The sequence below is a fragment of the Battus philenor genome, unplaced genomic scaffold (genome assembly GCF_028537555.1).
Source record: "Battus philenor isolate CCGP_79_NKW_IND1 unplaced genomic scaffold, ilBatPhil1.0.hap1 SCAF_1, whole genome shotgun sequence".
Lineage (NCBI taxonomy): Eukaryota > Metazoa > Arthropoda > Insecta > Lepidoptera > Papilionidae > Battus > Battus philenor.
This window is the reverse complement of record NW_027181661.1, coordinates 11,015,690-11,040,902: the sequence shown is the minus strand read 5'-3', so window position 1 is coordinate 11,040,902 and position 25,213 is coordinate 11,015,690. Positions and strand designations below refer to the sequence as shown.

At 35.6% G+C, this 25,213-nt stretch overlaps 1 protein-coding gene across 3 annotated transcripts in view; it reads left to right on the top strand.

Moving 5' to 3' along the window:
* Positions 1 to 25,213, top strand: part of LOC137927239 (uncharacterized) — a 60,587-nt gene that overhangs the window by 12,055 nt on the left and 23,319 nt on the right. For all 3 annotated transcript variants that reach the window (XM_068771416.1, XM_068771327.1, XM_068772124.1), the window contains exons 4-8: positions 2,324 to 2,437; positions 7,483 to 7,595; positions 7,703 to 7,855; positions 8,692 to 8,826; positions 25,120 to 25,153. In XM_068771416.1, the coding sequence (XP_068627517.1) occupies positions 2,324 to 2,437; positions 7,483 to 7,595; positions 7,703 to 7,855; positions 8,692 to 8,826; positions 25,120 to 25,153 (549 nt within the window). The remainder of the gene's footprint in view (positions 1 to 2,323; positions 2,438 to 7,482; positions 7,596 to 7,702; positions 7,856 to 8,691; positions 8,827 to 25,119; positions 25,154 to 25,213) is intronic.

Here is a 25,213-nt window from a genome sequence, read left to right as displayed (position 1 = left end):
CCGATGGGGCGGTAGGAACGGTGGCGGGCTTGCCTCTCGGGTAGAGTGGATTCGCCCAGGCTGAAGTGGCTGGGAACGGAGGAAAGAGAAGAGGTTTCAAAGTGGACTTCGAAACTTTCTCCGCGGGAGCTGAGGAGGTTAGTCGCGGAGGTGGTTGCGCAGCGTTTTTCAGGTGCCTTAAGACAGCCACTGTAATTGGCGGGGTGGCCTTCGGTCTTACAGAGGACACACGCGGGTGTCTCTGTGACCGCGAGACGGGGACAGTCTGCAGTCCCGGGATTCCCCAGGCACTTGACGCATCGGGGATCACGTGAAGCATTGGTACTGCCGCGGTGAGTGGGGGAGGGAGCAGCACGAAGTGACCTCTTCCTCTTGCCGGTGACGAGGGTGAAGTCGTCGGTTTGGGGAACAGGCTTCGGTCCGTCGATCTCCATCTCCGAGTCCGCGCCTAAATACTCGGACCCGGAGGTGTAGTCCGACGAACTGTCGCTCGGGTGCGGGTCATCGACGGGGAGGGAATTTCGCTCTTCATAGCGGACAGGGGTGTCAGGTGACTGCGGGGAGTCACTCAGAAAGCGGGTGGGACGTTCCTTGGCATATGCCTTGTACTCGTCCGGGTATTTCATGGCCATCTTACTGCCGAAGGTGATGACCGGGTCCTCGCCGAAAGGAGGGCCCGTGTAGTGACGCCAAGATTGCGTTGAGTGTAGTCGTGAGGTTGGGGTCGAACTACTCAGCACTGCCCAACGGTAAGAGCGAGGGAAGGACACTGCGAGCACGGAACGATGGAGAGCGCGGAATCGCGGTAGTCTAGTTGAAGTGACCTCTGAGGTCACTCTGGGCACCCCCGTGTCGAACAGCGGTGTCCGGCGGAAGGTAAACTGGCGTTACTGAGCGTCACAATGTAACTAAGCTCGGTAAAGACTGAATCCTAAATGATCGTACGGACGCGGAGTAACCCGGAGTCCGTAAAACGCGCCTAACGGCCATAGCCTTACTTATATAATTCCCTAAGACAGTGCTTAGTCACACGCAGACCCCCCCCGGCGGAGATAACGGCGACGACGCGCGACGGGTGTCGGAACGCGGAGGCGCGGAGAGCGGGCAGGCCGACAGATGTTGACCATGACCATGTGGCTCGGGTGCGGATTGCTTCTTGACTTGGCACGACGAAGGAGCCGTTCGGACCGAAGCGACAGGAGCAGCGCAGGCTGCGACCGTTCACAGACTGAACGTACGTTCACTGCCGGTTTCTCAGGGACGACCTTAGACGTTCTCTAACAGTTAGAAACAATAATCTGCGTCAATTACTAAGGACACTTCCGACACTCCAAACGCCGAGCGTAGCGAATCCGTGCGCAGGGGCACAGGACTTAACAGGCAGCTTAACAGGCAGAGAGGGTGGCGGGAAAGTCCGAGGACTTCCGCACTTCCTAATACTATGCGCATGAATCCCTCGCACCGGGGTGCAAGGCAGCAAACCAAATTGCGACTTAGCAATACTGGAGGCGGCAAAGTCGGGAGACACGTCCGAACGCTCCAAGCGGTGAGCTCGCTATCGCGTGACCTGTTAAATAATGACCATTGCGTATTTTATGGACTGCAGGTTCCAAATATTTTTTAAAATACGCGATATAGCTCTAGGCGCAAATTTTTTTTTTCTAGATAAAATATTTCTCTTTTGGACCGGATTTCTTTGACTATTTTGCTCCGATTGCTTCTATCGTACAAACACTACCTCTACGGCCAGATTTTCTTAAGGATACTGAGGAAATTTCATTGCACCTGCTCAAAGCTCGGTACATAACATACGACTGTTATCAAGCGGATGGAGAGTTTTAAAAATTGCTTTATTAATTAACTTAATTGTTTATTACTCAACTCTCTTTTTATAATACAAAAATATCAAACACCGATCGGTGCGGAATATGTTTATTCCAAATTTAAATTTGATATAGTGTTTTTGAATTGTAATTGTATTCATGGCTAACCTGTGTATAGTATATATAATTTATTCATTATTACGTCGATGATAATTTTGGAAGCCGTTCAGATCATTATTTACCCCGTTAAGTGTGAAGGTAAATCTAATTTTTCGTTTGAATGTCGCCTTGGTTGTTATTACAGAGCAAATTTCTTTATTTTTCACTTCTCTTATTCCGAAAATGCACTTGTGTTTACAAATAGTTGAACATAAATACAAAGGAAAGTTAGGATGGATGAGAACCCAATGTGAGACTACATACACCGTTTTTTTTGTTTTTACGTCTGGATTTTAGGAGGTATGAGGGAGTGTTTAACGAAGTATATTATTATCTTTCAGAACAAAGGCTTGATGCAGCCATCACCAGGAGCTTGCAGTCAGTTGGCGAGCGCAAGCGACGCGGCTCAGCTGACGATGGTCAACCCCACCAGATGTACCAGCAAACCATACATGGTACTACTACTTTTGTAATGTAACCTGTAATCGGATTAGCACACACTACAGACAAATTAGTGCCTTTTAAAGAACGGTTAAATTAATGTTTGTAAAACTCTGCGAGGGTAATTCTATAGTATATACACGATATATATATCATATTTTGGTCGCCCTCTCCCTCTTGGGAATTCTGGGAGGCTTAAGGCAGTTTTTCCCACGTGGTCATCTGTTGAATGTGGCCATACCATCGCGATCTATTTTTTTGTAATTTGCTGGGGATCGGGGCTACCTTAAACGATCCTCTGATATATTTGTTCCGTATTCTGTCCATTCTAGTAACGCCACCCGACCATCTAAGCATCTTCATCTCATTGACATGAAGTGTTTGCTCGTGTCTCTGACTTACAGTCCAGCATTCCGAGCCGTAGAGCATAGCTGGTCTGACAACGGCTTTGTAGATTTTACCCTTGGTCTTAATGGGCATACAGTTATCACATACAACGCCTGACACTTCCCTCCACTTCATCCATGCAGTTTGTACCCTGTTCTTGACATCAGCGGTTTAGTCTGCATCGGTACTTAAGGTCGACTCTAAGTACCCGAACTCAGTGACGGATGATATTGAAATGCCACTGATGTTCAGATTGCTATGGCATTGTGTTGGTGTTGGTGCAAATGTACAGTGCATGTGTTCTGTTTTGGATTTACTTATGCGGAGGCCGTTGGATTCTAGCTCTCTAATCCATAGGTTTAGGTCTCTCTGCAAAAAATTTGCTGATTTGTTTGCAAGAACAATATCGTCTGCATATAGAAAGCCATGTAGAAGACCATGGTCAGGCATTCTGTATATCCTTTGTCAGGTAATGCATGACGCAGTTAAATAATAATGGGCTAAGGCGGATCCCTGATGAACGCCAACTGTTACTTCGAACGGGTCACTGAGTCCTGCTGGGCTCCTCACCTGGGTCGTGCAGTTGTAGTACATGTCTTTTACTACGGAGACATACTTTTCGGGGAGGCCTTGAGACCTCAGAGCTTGCCATACAAGTTGTCTTGGCACTCTATCGAAGGCTTTTTCCAGATCAATGAAGACAATATGTAAATCGTCTTTATGCATCTATGTTTCTCCATAATAATTCTCATGGCTTGAATTGCGTCCGACGTTGATTTACCAGCAGTGAAGCCGAATTGGTTTTCCGTGACCGTTGTTAGCAGCCGCAGTCTATTATTAATAATTCTTTCGAAGAGTTTAAAAGTGTGTGATGTTAATTTTATCCCCCTGTAATTTCCACAAAGTGAAATGTCTATTTTATGTTTGTAAAATGGTATTAAGTAGCTCTTCCGTCAGGAGTCTGACATTGTACCGGACGCGAGGACAAGATTTAGGAGTTTCGTAAGTCACTTTCTAGCTACCATTCTCCGCAGGTATTTGATCTGACCCTGTAGCCTTCTTGTCTTCATCTTTAGTATCGCTACTTTAACTTCGGATTCTGTTATGGCTTCGATAGGCCCTGAGGTCACACGTATGAAGGGGAGTTTTTCGCTTGAAAATTCTTCGTTGGATAATTCGACGTAAATCTTTTTATCTTTTGTTGATGTCATTATTTGAGGTCAAGAGTTTACCATTAACTGATATATTTATTTATGTTTATGTCCAATGTATTGCGCTGGCGCTGCTTAGCAATTTTGTATATATCATTATTGTCTGTGTTTTCCTTTAACTGTCTATAGAAATTATCTCTAGCTTTCTGTCTTTCTTGGGCTACGATAATTTTGGTGCGGGCTTTGGTTATTTTATATGTTTTTATGTTCTCGTCGCTTTCCGAATCTTATCAAGCCTTGATAAGATTCGGATGCTCCTTTTTGGTCCGCACTGCTGCCTTCACCGTGTCGTTTCACCAACTAGGGTCTTTATTTGGAATTATGCCTTTTGACTCTCCTAGTATAGTTTTTGCTGCCGAGACCGTTAGATCTTCGAATTTGAACCACATTTCATTTACATTTTGGTACTCCTTGTCCAAGTCAGATTTTAAATGGTCTGTAATGCAATCTAATAAGCGGTTCGTTCAGTTTAGCCCATTTGATTCGATTATATATATATATATATGTATAAACACATACGATATCTCATTTTAATAGTGCGCAGTCTGTTTTTCAGCCCATACTATGCTCGGGGTCGAAAAATTTAATACTGAGGATGTAGTATTAGATCTTTTCAAATGTTATTATCTGGGAATAATATTGCATTAGCCATATCATCCGTAATTACCAATTACAATAATAATCAATATTTTTTATCAATAACATATTCTGTTTTATTTTTTAAAAATATTTCACTTGCCTAGGAAACTTTTTCATCTTCAAATTTTTAACCTTCTTTTCATTGCGATAATTTATAACGACATAATTCAAGTATTATTCACGATTACTATATTATATTCAGCCTGCGGAGGTCTGAAATTGAATTCGAGGCTTGTGGTTTGTGATGAGATGTTTTAGCCATCAACGTCATCATTTCAGCCGTAGGACTTCCAGAGCTGGACATAAGCGTTTCACATAGATTTCCAACAGGACCGGTTGAGAGTGGGCAAAATCCAGTGTCCTCGGTGGGCTGATGACCTTGTTGACGTGGATCTTCTTCAAGCAATGCCTCCAATTCTTTGTCTTCAAATTTTGTCGGTGCTCCAGAACGCTCTTTGTCTTCAAGGTCAAAATCATTACTTTTGAAGCCCCTAAACCAGTCTCTGCACGTTGTATTCGACAAAGCATTGTCACCGTATGTCTCAACGAGAATTCTGTGTGCTTCTGCTGCAGATTTTTTCTGAATAAAGCAGTGCAATAAAATTCCCCGCAAAATTTTCACAAAAGGCAAATAAATATGTAGTTGACACTGTGGTAAACTCTATTCTACCATAATTTGTGGTTACATATAGCACTACTTTGGTGATTTGTTACCTTACGAAATTGTTTTTTGAAAGATGGCGTTGCGGCACTCTGTGCGCAACGCCATCTTTCAAAAAACAGCGAGAACTTATTCAAGGTCCTAATATATAGTTAATTCTTGACTTGATTTTATGAAAGGACAGTTTGTTAACAAATTAGAGCATTACCTCTCGATACGAGTTACATTTGGACTTACAGAAACTTGACGATAAGCAGTAACACTCGTAATGTCGGCGGAATACACATGCCACTGCTAAATCGCAATTGTAGCTACGATGGCAATTGTGCTATGTGTACGGGTTCGGCGACTGTCGACTGTTTTATAATGACGAATACAACGTACCGTTTTTTTTGTGGAAAACAACTTTCTTTTTAATGAGATGTTTTCATAGCTTATACGTCACAACGTTACACGATAAATAAATCCCCGGGATTTGAATTTTGAAATTATATAACATTAGATTTACCATGACTATGACAATTAACATGATGTATGTATCTACTTATTATTATTGAGCTTAATTGAATCGTAACTGGAACAGCACTGAAGTTGTTGATGTACATCGTCCAAAAATGCAGACGGTACGATCCACTCGATATCATCGAAACAGACATCTAGCTTAATATTGTATAATTTACATGTGTGACATATCGTGACAATACATAAGAGCATTAATATGGACAAGATTACGATGTGCCGAGCACTAGCTAAAAAGGAAATAATGATCATCATATGTTTATCTCTTTCACTTTCACACACGAAACTTTTTCCCGAAACTTAAATTATTATGCAGTTTTTAGAGCATACCGTTATAATCTTTTGCTTCTGTATGTACTTAATGTAATGCTATTACAGACATTGAGTGCTCTTTATCACACCACTCATTCTTATATCACAAAATAAAATCGATAGGATCAAAACAATGAGAAAACAAAATAAATGTTCATGTATGAACGAGGAATTCCGAATTGAAATGTAATATTGTGTGTGTGTGTGTGTTGTTTTTAATTATAACAATATTTGGATTGAAATCTAGCTGTAGGAGCTTTCTGAAAGGTGTCTGGAATGCTATTGTAAAAGCGTATACATGGATATTTGAATTTTGATTCGAAAGAAATTTTTAATAAGCAAGAGTTTTATAAAAAGAATCTCATAGACGTAATACTGTATTTCCTTCAGATGTATTTCATGACTGCGAGTTTTTCATGAATGAAAATGAGGAATAGAGAACTAGACGCCCACTGCAAGGCCTTCTCCAAAGATCGTCACGTCGCCATCAGCGTAATTCTCTATTATTATGAAAACTCTAGAATCTACCACACCTGAGTACATTTTGAAGGGTTTTTGTCTTTTTGCTCTATTGCTTGTAATCAAATTCGCTACTGTCGAATAATTATTCTTTCGGCAGAAGTGAGTAATATATTTAATTTAAAGAGAATTTGTATGTATAATTCAACGAAACACAAAGTATCTTACGTAGAAAGAAAATAAATATATTTTCAAATACCTAAAATAAACGTTATCCACGACGATAATAATCAGTATATTAATAATAATTATTAAACTAAAGCACTTGTCGCGAAAACAATCACGCGTGAATACGTTCATCTTCAACTATTTTAATAATTAACCAATGTATGATTTTCTTTACGAATTCGTGTTTACGTTTTCAACTCGATGAGTAAGTAAACATTTCTATAAATTATACATTGTAGAAATTATTTTTATAAGTCGCAAAACCTCAAACAAAGCTGCATGAAATCCACAGAGAATTCTGGTTGTTATTATGTTTTCTTTATAACTAGTTGTTCCGACAGACTAAGTACACTCGTACAAAATAATTAGGATTTTGAGTAGAGATTGATTTACAGTTTTAATAGTTAACAACGATACGAAATGTTTTTATAAGTACACAAATATTTTCACTGCTTTTTTAAAATGAAAAGCGTTGCGTTATTATTTCTCTCAGATATTTTCTAAACTTGGTAAAGAAACTGTCTCTGTGCCTTAACAAATATATGGCAAAGAAAGTAGCTTTGACCAAAACGTTCTCGAGTTTTAACGTTAGTACCACTGGCTATTCATTATAATTTACATATATTTTAACGTTTTGTATCAGGTACTAGCGGTGTGAGCAGGCGGCCAGCCTTGTTTGATCTTTTTAAATCGCGTCCACGGGGAGATGCCAAGAAACAGCCATCGATTATGAAACAAGTAAAAGCTGCAGTACAGGTATAGCGCATATAATATCACTTGGATATTTCGTCTATGGTTTTGTAACGACCTTTTTTATCTTGATGATGATAAATTGATTGAATTAATTTAACTTCTTTTTTTAGAATATGACAAAATCCAATTCTGGAAGCAAAGAAAAGAACGAAGTTTCTACCTCGGAAAGGAACAAATCGGAATCTGGATCCAGCTCAACAGTCACGTCAACTGTAAAAATTAGGGACGGTTCAGCCCATCCACATCCCGGCAGCGATTCTAAGGTAAACTATGCGATCAGGTCTTTCTTATCGCTAACGTCGAATTTTAAATTGAATTAAAATTTTGTATGAACGAAGTCGTTATTAATAACTTTCTCAATCAATGCAAATAAATAATTTCATTACTGCTGACAACGAACTCAAACTGCAACAGAGGTTAAAACTTACACTGTACTACATTTTTAAAGTATATATGAGGCTAACATTGTTGCACAACTTTAGACGGCCTTTATTTAACAAGAGAAATGAGACATCCGTCTAATTTATGATTTAATTCAAATTACAAAATTATTTAATCTATATACAATAGATCTCAACATACATCTCTTATTGGATTAAATTTGAATAGGAGAAGAATAGGCGAAAGCGCCTTAGCGAGTCTATTTACATAAACATATCTTTAAAAAATACCCTCCATTACCTGGACGCGAACGTTTCATTCTCAAGGCGTCTTCTTTGAAGCCCTTTACACAATGTGCTCCAAAGCTTCCAAACATTCTTTAAAAAATATATTTTTATCTAGCAATAGAAAGTTTCTTAACATTATTTTGGACCCTGTTGTAAAAGCGTATACATTGCCTATAGAAAGATTTATACGAAGAAATCGAGTCTTCGTTATTCACATCCCGCAATCTGCGATATATACATTCCCGCAATGTGTATACCGCACATTGCGGGAATATCGGCAACGTTTTTGTGTACATCGTTTCATACACGCACTGAGAAGCAACGGTCAATATTTTAATTCCTTAAAAGTTGCTAAAGACTTGCTGCTTATATACTACTAAACGTTATATTTACATAAACGGGTATATTTACATAAAATTATTTGCCTGCAGTATTATCACACGCTGACCACTGCGCCGGAGACTAGGCGACCGAGTGCAATGGCGAAAGTAATGGAAATGTTCAGAGGTCGCGCATCCATACCGGGACAGACGTTGCCTTTAGAAACTGCTGACAAACGAAGAGCGGTAAGTGATAACTATTACAATATATATTATATGCGAGGTGTATATGGTGTTATTTGCGTGCATAATAAAACACTTACGAGGGTGAATCAAAAAGTTCTTAAAAGTGCATATATATAAGGTTGTCAAATATCTCCCTTCCGCCTTTTTGTCTTTTGAATTTCGCGGCTATGTACAAAACGCTACAGAGCTCGTATCTGGCAATACTATACATAATTTGAAAGGTCTTGACATAACCTACAAAACGACGCTATGCATGATTAGTTTGGATATTGCGTTCAACAGTTATAGACGTGTAAACATGGAGTTCACTAACGCCGAAATTCGCGCTATTTTAAAGTTTTCCTTCGTTAAAGGCAAATCCGCTAGAGAAACGTTCCGTGAGATTAATGGTGTTTTAGGGGATGATACTCTATCACTTCGAACCGCGGAGGAATGGTTTCGAGGATTCAGAGCCGGCGAAAACGACACCATGGATAAGCCAGCCGGCGGAAGACTTGTGACGACAAATACCGATCAAATCATGGACTACATCCAGTTAGACCGGCATGTGGCATCTCGTGACATCGCCCAGGAGATGGGAGTTAGTCACCAAACCATTTTAAACCATCTGCAGAAGGCTGGATACAAAAAAAAGCTTGATGTTTGGGTGCCGCATGATTTGACGCAAAAAAACCTTCTGGACCGAATCAACGCCTGCGATATGTTGCTGAAACGGAACGAACTCGACCCATTCTTGAAGCGGATGGTTACTGGCGACGAAAAATGGATCACATACGACAATATCAAGCGAAAACGGTCGTGGTCGAAGGCCGTTGAATCGTCCTAAACAGTGGCCAAGCCGGGATTGACGGCCAGGAAGGTTTTGCTGTGTGTTTGGTGGGATTGGAAGGGAATCATCCACTATGAGCTGCTCCCATATGGCCAGACGCTTAATTCTACCATCTACTGCGAACAACTGGACCGCTTGAAGCAGGCGATCGACCAGAAGCGTCCAGAATTGGCCAACAGGAAGGGTGTAGTGTTCCACCAGGACAACGCCAGACCACACACTTCGTTGATGACTCGTCAGAAGCTACGGGAGCTCGAATGGGAGGTTTTATCACATCCACCATATAGCCCGGACATAGCGCCAAGTGATTACCACCTGTTCCTGTCCATGGCTAACGCCCTTGGTGGTGTAAAGTTGAACTCAAAAGAGGTTTGTGAAAAGTGGCTGTCCGAGTTCTTCGCAAATAAGGAGCTTCTACGAGGGAGGTATTATGAATTTGCCGTCTAGATGAAAACAGATTATCGAACAAAACGGCGCATATTTGAACTAAATCCGATCACTGTAACACTTTTTATAAAGCATTGAATAAAGAGCAAAAAAGTGGAAGGGAGATATTTGACAATCTGTTATAAAACCTTTTTGGATCAAGTTCGATATTCAAATTAAAGAGTGTCTATCACACTATATTTATGCAGACTGTCACTTGTTTTTGTCAGTTCGTTCGCATGTAATAAATTTTTTTGTGCAACGAGTTGCTAAAAAGTCAAAATTATGGATAAAAGTGAGTTACGTGCGGTGATAAAATATCTCAGTTTGAAAAAAATGTCTACGAAGGAAATTTTTTTGGACATTCAGCAGACATTAGGGGGTGATGCTGTACCCTATTCTACGGTTGCGTACTGGGTGGCTGAATTTAAAAGAGGTAGATCATGCTGAAAGGATGACCCGCGTTCTGGGCGGCCTTTAACCTCCGTTACAGAAGAAAATGTCAAAAAGGTTGAGAATCTGGTTTTGGAAGACAGAAGAATGACTATAAAACATATAGCTGAGATCCTAAAGATATCTTTTGGTAGCGTTCAATCCATTTTAATTGATTCACTGGGGTTCAAAAAAGTGTCTGCAAGATGGGTGCCACCATGTTAACCGACGAAAACAAAAAGCGACGTTTGGAAATTTCCAAGCGTAATCTCGAAATGTTCCAGCGTGTTTCGGATTTTTGCCGTCGTCTTGTCACCATGGATGAAACGTGGGTCCATCATTTTGATCCTGAAACTAAAAGACAAAGCATGTCTTGGAAACGATCATCCTTTCCATCCATTAAGAAATTTCGAGTTGCTCCTACCGCTGGCAAAGTTATGGCCTCTATGTTCTGGGATAGTGAAGGAATCCTTTTTATTGATTACATGCCAAAAGGCCAGACGATTACTGGACCCTATTATGCAAATTTAATCCCGAAAGTGCGTGAAGCGATTAAAGAAAAACGTCGTGGAAAACTGTCGTTGGGCGTGTTGTTCCTTCAAGATAACGCTGCTGCTCATCGATCGGAAGTTGCGCTCAACGCAATCCGCTGTGCTGGCTTCAATCTCCTTGACCACCCACCATATTCTCCGGACTTAGCCCCAAGTGATTTTCACTTATTTCCAAAATTAAAAGAGGAAATTCGTGGACAAAAATTTCACGATAATGACGCGGTTATAGCTGCCGTAGAGGACTTTTTCGAGAGTCAAGAAAATATTTTTTTTCACAAGGAATAAGGAAGTTAGAAACGCGTTATTCTAAATGCATTGCATTGGAGGGAGATTATGTAGAAAAATAAAATAGTATTATTTAAATCTTTGCATTTTTTAATATTGATTCCAAGAATTTTTTGATTCACCCTCGTACAGTATGTAAAAATAATAGGTACAAATCAGTATAGAAGCGAAGTATATAGTTTTGAAAGAAGAATAGATAGGTACACCGGAGTAGAATGAATATTGTTGTGCATAAATGCAAATTAATCGCGAAATTCAGTGTTGCTAAACGCAATACACGAACAAAACGGGTTTGAAAAATTGAGGTAATTTTTATTTTCATATTAAAGTTTAAGCCACATGGAATGTTCTTATAAAATTAAAAAATAAAACACAATGAAAATAGTACAATTACAAACCACAGAGAAAACTTAAAACCTCAGTCCTAAATGACAAATATTTAACATCCATCAAAACAAAAAAGAGTTTTAGAAAAAGATACCCTATATGTTTAACACGTATGTAATAAAATTAGTCATTTCATATTAACGTTTTCAATATCTAGTTGTGCAAAACAGAGAAATTCTTTATATGGATGGTTGATTGCTAATGAAATATGGATACTTCTTTAAATGCGTAAGAGAACGTTACAAAATAGACTGACACTGGGACCTATAAAAACTGACACGACGTTCCGTTCATCGTCGCTGTCCCGTATGGTTACACGATTACTTCTGCACGTATCGACACCCCGCGCAGTTTGGCCCCTGATGGAGATTAAATCTCCCATACTACGTCCAAGAACCGTTTACTCCATTTTTCCATTTCATCCGGGTAGTGGGCTTTCCCGAGTTTATCATCCGAAGACTTAGGGAGGGTACCGAGAGAACGATTGTTCACAACAGTACAAGTTTTTTGCATCACCTGCAGGGGTTTTGGACTTTTGGTTTCCGCCCTCAATCATAGAGACTCCACCTCCGCTGTCGTAGCAACCTTAATCTGCAGCTTTATAGCCTAGGCCACACATGCAGGTTTCACTTAGCTTCATCGTGGCTGAACATGCCATAGCTGCCAAGCATTCCAGCCACGACTCGGCGGAACGAAAATACGCGGTGTAGCGGTACCCGCCGCACTATACCTATTGCTTAAGATAGAGATTTTCTAAGATTACGTTGAATATATTGACAAAGATATTTCTCTGCCGAAATAGATTCTGCTTTATTCCACGTTTAAAAAGCCTATTGTACGAGAGGCTAAGCGGCCTCGGATGAGAGCCTCAACAGTGCTGTCAAAAAGATGTTGTCATTGTGGAGAAATATAGATATGCTTATTTAAACCTTGGAATATATTACTTAAATATAATGTAGGAATAACAAAGCACTCTATTATAATTTATTCTATTATTAAGACGCGTGCTACCTATATATCAATAGGAGTACATAAGCAAACTTACTGTTAAAGATTTTAACTGTGATAAATATATACCTTACAATGTGCCGTAGTCTAGCGGTTCAGGTTTCTAATTTATTATCCTCAGTCGCCGGTTCATTTATAATAATATATAATATATTCCATATAACAGAAAACCAGCACGTCGTTGTGGTCAATATGATATAATATTCGGTACTAATCGTTTTATAAAATGCCTTTCATGTGTTTAATTTTTGTACAGATAACGGAGGTCGATAGAATAATATATGCAAGAAAACTATTGAAATTATTCAGCAGAATGTTATTATTCATGTTAGTCACACTTTTTTCATTCACTTATGTCTGTCGATATACGACTATTGCAAAGCATGGGGCTTCCCAAAATCGCCACAATGGCGGGTCTTGCACTGCCAGCTTCCAGCGACTTCACGTGACCTTCCAATCGAGAACCTTTCGCCTCGATGACTGGCGTTAGCATAAGTTAATGTTAGTTAGATAACATTCATTACTCAGGATCCGAACGATGTGTGACATTCTTTACTGAGCCCCTTTGATTATTGGCCAAACATTGTCCTTGAGTACGAAATACAAACATTTTTTTAAGTTTTTTTAAAAAAACGTCAGAAGTTGGATATGAAATGTAAATGAAAATGCATCGCCAAATGCATACGCCAAACTTGTGCAAGCGCACATAAATTCTTCTATTTTCTGTTTTCGTTAAGGCATGAGGAATGCTCCCTTAAAAAATGAAAAAAAAAATTGTGGAAATTAATAAATAATACATCATAATTCTTTTGCCAAACAAACAACAGAATAAAGTAAGATATCTATTTGACAAACATTGGTGGTTACTAGCCGTTGATCAAAATTTATAGAGAATTTAATTAAATTAAAAATCCTTATATAAATATGATATCTAAGTACTGTGAAAATATAATTACTCTAAACATTATCACTAAAATCTTCAGACTAAAAAGCAGAAAACTTGTTTTTACTTTCTAAGCAATCGAAGTTTGTTTTTTAGACATTTAAAAAAACATAGTTTAATCACTATGAAACACATTGTTTTTTTTTAGTAGATTGCGACGGAACTTTAGATAGGATTCTGTGAGGGATAAGTAGGGATAAATAAATAGTAATATTTATGGAAGTAAATATTAATTTATGTTTTTAAAATTCACAATGTGTAACAATTTGTTATCTCATAATGCATATTATATGCAAGCCAAAATTTGATTAAGTTTTAATTAATATTTGACAAAAAACATCGTATTGTATATACTTAACTTACTTGTCCAAAAAAGTATCGTGTTTGTCGGCGCTATAAATTAGTCAAAACAAAAATTAATTTTAATTCAAAATCTTCTTAAATTTAGACAAAAATATATACGTATAAAGAGAAATATATCGTCGTCGTCGTTCAAAGATATTACAGATATACCGTAGTGGATATACCGTAATCGCCATGCTTGGCAGGCGGTTTGGTGATCGCAGCGTTGTATTATGGTACACAGAGGACGCTGCTGCCCATCCTCTGGTAACTTGTTAGTGAGCAGTGGCAATCTTATATAACTAATGCCCAAAGTGTGAATTACACTAACTATACAAGATTGTATCCCGGGAACCGAACTTGCGATCTGCGATCGCAAGTCTCAGTTCTACTAACTAACTACTAACCTACCACTGATCTCACATATATATATATGTATGTGATAAAATTAAATATACCTTTGTTATACCTAACGAGCATAACTTTATATAAATTGAATAATTTTGTGATTATATTTGTATAAGAAATCACAATTATAAATAAAAAAGTCTTCGATACACCGGACTCATTGTACGGCGGTACATAGTCATCATTTATACAAAATAAATCTTCATTTGAAAATATTGTTTGCTTCAAAAATGTATAACTAAATAGAATTTGTGCTTCGGTCCCCTTTTTTTTTTGGTAAATTTACGATTTTATCTACAAAGCGTTTAAAAGGCGATAAATCTAAAATACATGTCAGTACCTCTATTTAGTTCGTGACGAATAAAATGTGATAATTTCTGCATTAGCATTGATTAAAAAAACAATTGTTTTTGTTACTAGAAAAAAATATTGTTTTTTCAAAGTGCACTGTATTAAGTGAATTAGATATACATGCACATTAGTAATTGCGCTATAAACACCGAGTTGGTAATAGGTCACGAAGGAGGAAATAACAATATGTGTGAGAAGGAGTGCATGCACAGTGCCGACCTCAAATGACGTGTCGTTATATAAACCGAGGATAAATAAGTACAGAAAACGGGGATAACCGTGGGTACTTGTTGTCTGTAGTAATAAAAGTATTAAATACGGAATTTAAGTAACAGCATGCAAGACATCATAGAAATTATTCTCATTGTCAATGATTTATGAAGTGCTCATGAATTTTAAGTAATAAGCGAAAATCTTCTAAATCGTACTATTCTCCCGCGGTAGGATTTGTTTAGAAAACGTTCGTTTAGCTACCCGCGTTGCATAACTAACGAATATCTCGTGACAACAACGTTATCGCTCAGTACTTAAAGAGATGCCTTCGTGGTATAACCTTGCTGCTTCTGTTAGATTTCGCAAAACGTGTTAATACTCGTAACAATTGTTTGCTCTCGCGGCATGTTATTTTAGTGCCGTGCTACAATGTCGAATTATTTTAAATGGAAAAAGGGGAAGAGAGACGAGGACATGTTTTATATCGATAAACCGAGAAGTCGGTCGTTGGATCCTCGATCTCTAGAGTTGAGTGGTATTAAACTGGTTGCTCAAAGTCATCAACACCAACACAATCAGGTAATTATTTCAAGTAATATATTTTGTAAATTATTAATTATTAATTGGCGAATAAATTTATTGGCTATAGACAGTATTAGAGGAAGGTATTTTAATTAAATATACTATAATTTTCGTAAGCCTGTTATATCCACCTTTGGTCGCAATCACAGCGAATTTTATTTTTTACGTAGATACTCCAAATGTAGACTCCGATTTAAAGTAATATTTTTAAATTAACTTTTAACAATAACGATTAATGAAAACGGTGCGCGTTTTGTTGCAGTGGGCATAAAATGGATGATGAGTGGTTTGTCAGAAGATCGAAATGATTTATTATCATTTCTTAAAGTATAATTATGGAAAAGTTGTAGATAAAAAACGTTTATATTCATAATTGTTTTTAAACAACGATACAATGACTAATTTCACTTCCCTCAATGTTTATTTAGCGATGGAGTCTCGCAGAGGTCAACGTTTGTTTTGTTCGATGACGATATCATATATTTTTTCTACCAATGCATTGAAAAAGATTCTGATTTATTTCTCTGGTTTATATTTATAAATTGGCTTTATGTTATATTTAAATATGAATAATATTGGAGTTCCGACAGTAATAAACGGTGTATGTATATATATATATATAAATTGTAAAGAAAACTTTTAATGGCATAAAGCTAAACATAATTTTAATAAAAAAAAGCAATAAAAATGCAATAGATAGCACAGAGACGAATTGTAAAAAAATAAAAAAAACATAAACGGTTAGACTGCGTCTAGATGTTTAAAAGAGTTTGCTGAATATGTCATGTTATTATACAATCTTTATGTTCTTAGTCTCACTATAAATCTTGTCACACTTTATTAAATTTAATTGACGAATAACAGTCAGAATTTCTTAAACTGGATTAAAATGAACATTTTATATTTTGTTATTCACCTTCTTTAATGAAAAAAAAAGTTTAAATTCGAAATAAATATGAGCCGCGGTTATTGCGCTGTCTCCTGTGGTAATGAGCGCACTGTAACATTCCACAACAATAATCTCGTGGAAAGTTCAGTAATTAACCTTAAGTTCCTAAATCAAACTATTTAATTATTAGATTGTTAGTGTAGAATTCTATAAAATAAAAACCCAGTGAAACATCCGTAAACGAATATAATTAAATATTCCTGTATTTTATTTTATTATGAATTGTCATCAATATTTAACATATAAAAATTTTTAATGAAACGCAACCACAACACGCGCTAAGTTATTAAAAGTATTTCTAGGAAAAAAATCTAATCCAAAATAAATCTTTTTACCTATATATCTTAACGAAATTTAAAAAGTTTTATTCCACCATCAATATCTTCCATATTTATTTGTTAGAATGAAGACCAAAGAGTCTTGGTAAATATCTAAACTGTTTATAGACTATTAGTTATAGGGACCTGATATACGATGGACGGAGGAGTGCCTTTCTACACTGGTACAATAACTGAGGACTATAGTACCATAGGCGTTTGCCGCTGGGTACGGCGTGAAGGTACACTAAATTTTGACATACAGGCGGTCATATTTATTTCAAATGTTTTCTTTCCTTTACAAAAAAAGCACACCTGGTTTTTTATTTACTTATTTATAAAAAAAGCGCTTCCCGGTGCTCATGTATATTGAACACATGTGTGTAAGACATTAACAATATTATTATTTTAAAAAAGAATAGGCATTTGACATTAAGTTAAACCAATACTAAATTACTAATAAGTGGATATAAAATAAATAATATTAATAGACATATTATTAATCTTATCGAGCAAGTGTGTCAACGCTTATTGCGGAACATGCATAACGACTTACGAGGGACGTGAAGACCAGGTGGCTTAACGATATGGGCATTGTATGTAACATGGCCTCTTTGACTGTATGTAACATGGCTGTGTTAGTACTGTCAGGTGATATGTGAAAATAAGAAAACTTTTACATAGAATATCTGGTTAAAGTAAAGTAGTTTTATAATCGTTGCATTAATAAGTTTAATAAAAATTCTATTTGCTAATTTATGGAAAAACATCAACATTAATTTGGCCGCTTTCGGCTATTGGGTTCATACTGTAAAAAAGCTGAAGGCTTATCTACGAATGAAATTCTAATCTTCTTGTGAATCCGTGTTTTATTTAACACTATATAATATATGTTACGCAGCGAGTGCGTGGGTTGTATAAAACGGATACCACGTTCGTAATCATCATTTTAGCCGCAGGACATCTATAGATTTCCAATAACGGTTTGCGTTCTACATTCAGCATCTTTGGTCGACCTTTATAAAATTTTCTGTTCACTTTATGAGCAGATTTTCTAAGCCACGCGTGTGTGGCCGTACTCCAGAAACTTAAGGTGTTGGCGGCATTAAATTAAAACTTTTTTATCAACTATTTTATAAGAAAGTTCCAAATAAATAAGTATTTAGAAATGAGTAATTATTACTTTTAATCGTATTATTAACTTTTTTTAAAATCACTCTATATAAAACGGAGATGGGGTCGTAATCGATCACAATGTTGATAACTAATAATAATAACAGCCGGACGAACCGTGTTTTGGCTCTCGCAACCTCAAACCGAAATCGTAAACGCGTTTAAGTGACAAGTGTAGTGACAGACCAGGTCGTCCATAGAGCGCCCGTCAAAGTGACTTTGGCATTTCAATTCTGAGGAATAATCTATATAACAGTCTTATGCCGATGCAACGAGTAAGGTCTGGAGTAAATTTAATACGTCGAGGTACAGTTAGGTCTTGAACAGAATAAATCCCTGTCAAAAAATTATAAACACTTCTCCGTTCATTTACGGAAACTAGATATATACGGTGTGTCCTTTTTTACAGTACTGGAATATGATCAGCAAGCTTTTTTTATGAAAGAAGTTTAATTTCATCTACCCAGTTTATGATTATCGTCATGCATCTTATGCAGTGGTCGAGGCTTGTCTGTTCCCTATATTCAAATATTAATTTTGCGAAATGTTGGAACTATAACGGCAATGTCAAACGCTTTCGTTACTCTGTGTATGATTCAAACGTCACCAATTCTTTGAGCGTTTTCCTCAGCGCTAATTTCATGGTTAAACTCGTGTTCTAATATGACACGTTCTTTTAGTTTGTCCCAGTTCCAATTTGAACGATGTCGGAACAAAATGAAATGGGGTAAAATTTTAGAAAATATGGTGTCAAAAGAAAACTGTGTGCTAAGTTTAATAATAAATGAAATTTGGATATCCAAACCAAAATGAAAAATTTCCGTAAACCTTTACAATAAATTGTCACGGCATATAAACTATTTATATTATTAATTAAGAAAGAGAAATAATAGTTAGAATAAAATAAATAAATTGAGAGACGCGAAAAACAATGCAAGCAAAAGTAATAACAAATAACGCATTCCTCCTAACCACATCGTTAGAAGACCACGACACGATCGAGTTTTGGACACAATTAGTTTTCTGCCTATTTAAATGTTAAAGTTAAATAATTTAAGACCTTTTCGTTGTTACAATAATAAAAATAATGATGAAACAACAAAGTTCGTTTACCATATGACATAGCTTATCAGTGCAGATTAGTGAATTACTCATTCAGTTTAATGACCATTTAAAAATTATAAAATCTATCGATAATTTTTTTTTATGATTCATGCCCTTGTGTTTAAATTATGGCTATAATAAAACCATATCGTGAACTAAGGACAGGGAAAAAACGCTGTTTTCTCGAACTTTCTTTCAACTCACGTAACCTGTAATATAACAGATTTAACGCAGATATCAGTAAATTGCCAGTAATTTCTACATAAGTCATTGATAGTTAAAATTCTAAATAAACCGAAGACGAGAGGCCATGTACGGAAATCGTATACATACATACACATACAGTACACTATCGAATTTGAAAATGACCACTTCACATGATGATCGTTTAAAGTTGTTTTACAATATTTTTCTAATTATAAGCTTCAATATGTCAATACATTAAGATTAATGTTATCCTTTAATATTTCTTCGATATATTAAAAGTGCAGCAAATTACAGTACAAACATTTATTTGTATGCTATTATCTAGAAAATAACATCAATCAGATTCAGGGGTGTAGTTAGGGACAGCCGATATATTAACATTAGCTTGCTTCCGGGATTTGATTTCAATAACGAAATCCAGTCTCAAAGACATAAAGGTGAAGGACGTCTTCAGTTCTATTTTTTGGTTATGTGTCTGTTGACTTGACAATTGTTATGGTGATCCTGCTAAAGAAATTCTTAATATAGATCGATATTTAAGTTAAGAAATATTACAAGGTAATTACGGAATGAATTCAAGATAAATTAGTTAAATAATTAAATCTACGTAATGAGTTGAAATATTACAAAAATCAATAACAATAGGTTAAGTATCTAGCAACTACTTGGTTTACACATCAAAGAAAACATAAAACACGCAACGAATATTAAAAATAAATGAGTATTCAAATGCCCACGACAATGTATAAAAATCATGTGGGATATCTCAATTAAGCTTCAATAACGGGAAATACATAACAAAGCGCGCCTGAGAAGCACTTGACATTGTTATGCTAGTGAACTGCACATGTCGACTGATCGTATCAGTTGTAAAAAACCGTATAGAAGTGGATTAACTTACATTTTTAATTCAACGTGAACCATTCATTATTATTACTTGCGTGAAATTTGAAAATCAGACTCTGAATTTAACTGAAGCATTATGTCGGAATTGAACCGACTAAAACCCTCACCATTATCCATTTTTGACGCTTACGTTGAGATCTATTATGCATTATTATACATTAGCACACATTCGCGGCGCTTATGCGCTGGCTGAACCACTACTTAGTGGGCATCATTTTCTCAGAAACGGTAAACAACCTTTGTTTTCTTCTAATACATACATTACATTGATACTTACCTCAATACTTTGCCTCTTGACCTACCTGGGCGACAGATTTTCCAAATGACGCTTACGACAAAATGTAACAAGAGGGCAAGTCGTTATTTGTATAGTGGTTTTTCTACAGGAACTTTGTTTTCCAATTGCTGTGGCAACCTAAATTATGAATATAGTTATGTAAACAATTGTTTACTGCATTTCCAGTCTGCATTATTGTACCAAATATGCTGATAGCTGTCCGCACCGTGCCAACGATTTAATAATATTGGATTATTTTTGGCTATGTAAAGATTATCGAGAAACAATCGAATGTCTTCTAGACTTAAAGGTTTAAAATACATGATATGATTAAGGATTGCCGATTATTTTTACCCTACTTATGACAACGAAGTTTTAGTTAAATAACGAATTATTGGTCAAATATATTTTAAAATCACTCTCAGATCCTTGAAGCGAAAGTGACTCATGATTGGGCTTCGAAGGGCAAAGAGAACGACTGTATACTTGTATATTATGACACTTGTGGGCTTCAAAGTTTGGCAGAGCAGGAGCGTATTCATGGCCGCTGCCTTAATTCAGATTCGTAGCGACAGAGTTTAGTCGCGTTAAGTTAGGCTGTGCATCGTGAAATAACTTTAATTTAAACACCGTTTGAAAGATAACCAGTATCTAAAATTCTTCTTCAATAATATCAAGCGTACCCAACAATAGTCATTTACTACTTTTTAAAATCTATAGTTATATTCGCACGGTATCTAACACGTTAAACAAAAATATAAGTCTACGTATTTATTAAAAAAAACTAAAACCATCTGCCGGCTACAGGTTAAACAAACGGTAGCGTCATGTCATCAAAAGATTATAAGAACAACTTTTATACGAATGCAAGTTGGGAAACTGACCCAAAGGAACTAAATTGACATAAGACAGGGGAGAAAAAAAAACAATTTTAATATAAAAAGTTTATTTTTGGTTTAGTATCCACTTTTTTTGTCCAGTTAACACAACGTGTTAACTGGACAGGTTAGCGCAGCGAAAGACAAGGACCACTTGCGGGTGCAAGGTAAAGAGTTGTTACGCATCATTAGAAATTAAAGGCTGCATTCACACCTTTAGTAATTAATAGTAATATATTTTACATTATTATAAAACGTAATTATTTAACTGATCTCAATAGGATCATATTCACGACTATGTATCACATATTGCTATTAATTTTATGGATGAGATCTCGAAAAATCTGATACATCACACATTTAAAAAGGTACTAATTATAAATTACATAGAAATGTTCTACAGTTGTGTTTGCGATATAATTTTAAAACCTAAAATGTACAATACCTTATTGTATTAATTGTTTGATCGACTACAAGCATACAAGAGATTTATCGGCTTACAGTACTTATCATGATTGACGAGCGATTTGCAGTGACGCGATTGCGCACGCGTTGATTCAGCGCGCTCTTACATATCGTTGTCTATGAATTTCATGAGGATAATTTTAGACTTAAATAATATACATTAAAATTCGCATAAAGTATTTGATATAATTTTAAATTATTAAGAAATGTACGTCGATTAAATATAAATTACTTTTTAATTAAGTAAGATAAAATACCGGATGGAACGAGAGAGGTTATTCCAGTCTAGATTAAATGAGCAAAACATTCGCGAAAAGCTACAAGTCAATTTGTGCAACTGTAACGGTAATAAATTTTCTATATTACTGCTTGAAAAATACTCTCAAAAACAACTACGCCAAGCAAAGTATTAAGATAAATAATAATAAAGCGGAAGATATAAGTGCTTACTAATTCTAATAAAAATGTTAAAATATTGCCTTTTAACGCGAACGTGAAAAAGTCCATCCTTTACATCGTCAATAATTTCGCTTCATAGTACTGCTATCAGGTCAGAAAATGTCTTTATAACGCTATACGCAGTTTGAACTATGTTTTGTAACTAGGTATAGATATCTAAGATAACATTTGGTCGAATTAAGAATGAGGAGATTCGTAGATAAAAACAACCGATATGATCCAGCGGTTTCTCAAGTGAAATTTGTAACAGAATTTTTATATCTTTAAATATTTTTTAAAACATAAAAATTAAGTTATTAATTTAATATTTAAGGGTTCTTTATTTTAAAGTAAAATAAAGGCAATGGTAGTACAAAAAGGTTTTTAAGGTTTTTATGAAAATATTAGAAATTAATTATCTATTGTGTTAATCGTAGAAGTGAAGTTTTATCCTTGTTAAAAGGAATTAATCATGTCATGAATTGAGCTAAAGTAACAACCAGCATAAGTTGTTAATAGAGGATATATAATAGGATAACGCTAAAATTTCTAAGTATTAACTAGTTATAAACACAGCGAATAGCTAATATAAAAAATGTTATTAATAGTCTAAGATACATATTAAAAAAAGAAGTCTCCGAATAATGATACTGGACGGCTGCGCCAGACGAGTTTTATTATTTGGTTGGACTGTTTTTTTAATTATTTGACAATATACGTAGTAAACTTTAATTAAGATTTTGCAGATGCAGATTTTTGACTCTACTTCTAACGGAGAGCGATTCCCCTTAATCCCCAAACCAAAGTCTAAGAAATGGACCCGGAGAATATCTTAGCGATTATCTCTTGCTTACTTTGAGCATTGATTTCTAGTAAGCCATCTGCTGTGTTTATAATTAATTTATAAATGATTTATTGTTTTTAAAAGTCACTTTGACAATTCTTTTGCATCCTGTAAAATCATTGAGGTTAACAGATGGCCCATTTTTATTAGAAACATGTTTTGACCAAAGCTCCAACTCGAGCTTTTCGGTCAAAACATACAAAAAATGTGTTTAGACTTTTTTTGAGCTCGTAACAAATAGTACAAAGCTCTCGAATGCGTAAATGATTCTGCAGTAATGTAGTTTACTTTATTTAAATGATCTGACCTTAACTTTTAAATGTTTTCAACATTGGCTTGCTTCTGAATACTGAAAAATAAGAGGGCAACCTTAAATTTGATCTTCTGCTAATGGTGGCTTTTCTTCAAACTAAATTTATTTTATTAGGTTAAATAATTCGAGTGTTCTTTGACCTATTATAATAATCGCTATTTCATTAGATTTAACATCGGGGGCGATTATCAACGTTCTTCAACCGAAGGGAAAATATGCCGCGGCCGTTGTAGTGGCATAATTTAAAGGCTTCAGTGGCTTAACCAAACTATACAAAAGCATGGTTTTGATTTTTAGGATGACTTTGTAATTTCAAATATATGCAAAAAGAGAGACTATTTATTAGATTGTTAGAATTGGATAATTTATAAATATTTTAGGAAATCTTGCGTGTATGGTATCTGGGAAAGGATATTTATTGTATGACATTTTATGGCAGGGCTTTTCTAACGTATATAATATGTCTTTTATCTCTATTTTAACAAAACTCTGAACGTATTAAAATTTAACAGACTTTTTAAAATATAATGCATATGATTATGCATTATAATGGCGTAGGAGGCGATAGCTATACCGTATTACTATTTTTTACTTTTTACGTGTCTTTCTTCTACAAAATTCTTAATTTAGGTTTTAATTATTTTTGAAATAATAGTCACGAGATAATCTGTTGGTACCTTATTTCTTTCAGACGATTCGGTTGCTTTTTATTATAATATTTTATATATTTGTAGTGGTAGTAATATTAAAACTGATTTGTGGTAGTGGTGACTACATGCAACCCTGGGAGCGGCCATGCGTAAAGTGTGCAAACACTCGTGTTTTCTGTGTATCTTAAAAAACAAACCATCAATAAATGTATAGGTATTATTGATGGTTTGTGTGATACTGATGTTAGTAAATTTTTATAAACATTGTTACAAACAGAATAACACTTTTAAAAATTTGGTTATCCGGATAATTTTTTTTAAATAACAAATAAAACGTATTGTAAGAGAGACTTACAATACGTTTTATTTGTTTGCAATACGGTATATTTCCGATTTAAATTTTAGTTTTATCTTTGTCATTAATTTACTTTCATGAACCAATTGTAATCAAGAAGTTACTGTCTACTTCGAAGTGTGAAAATGGAGTTTCTTTCCATAATATCTTTTTCTTATGACAATACTTCTGGTCACGTAGTGTTGCACCATCAGTTAGCGCCTTGCGTTGCCATATCTTGAATGTTAGGATCAGGTTGCATAACACGTTGATGCATTTAAACAAATTTCCTATACAATACGTATGTAACATACTATATCACTTATTGAAAGTAAATAACGACATTGTTATTTATATTTATTATATATAACCAAATAGAAAATCAAATTTATCGTATCGATTGACGTTTCAACTGTTATTTAATTTTAAACCCCACAAGTTTAATTTAATATATAATTTAATATATATGTTGTAATGTATAATGTTGCTATTCGATTTCTGTAAGTAATCGTAAAACATGAAATGTACTTTGCTAATTAGCAAACTCAGTACTTTTTCTATATAGATCATACACACACATATATTTATATTATATATTTATACACATATATTTTTGTAATTTTTTTTAAAGTGCTTTGTATTTTTTTAAGTTAATTTATTAGCTTCTTTGTGTCATTTCAGAGGGCGATTGCTCAACAACAGCATTTGAGCGGAGGTAAGTTATAATTCAATTTTATTCCTTTTTTGTTTCTTACTAATTGAATTCTCTTTAATC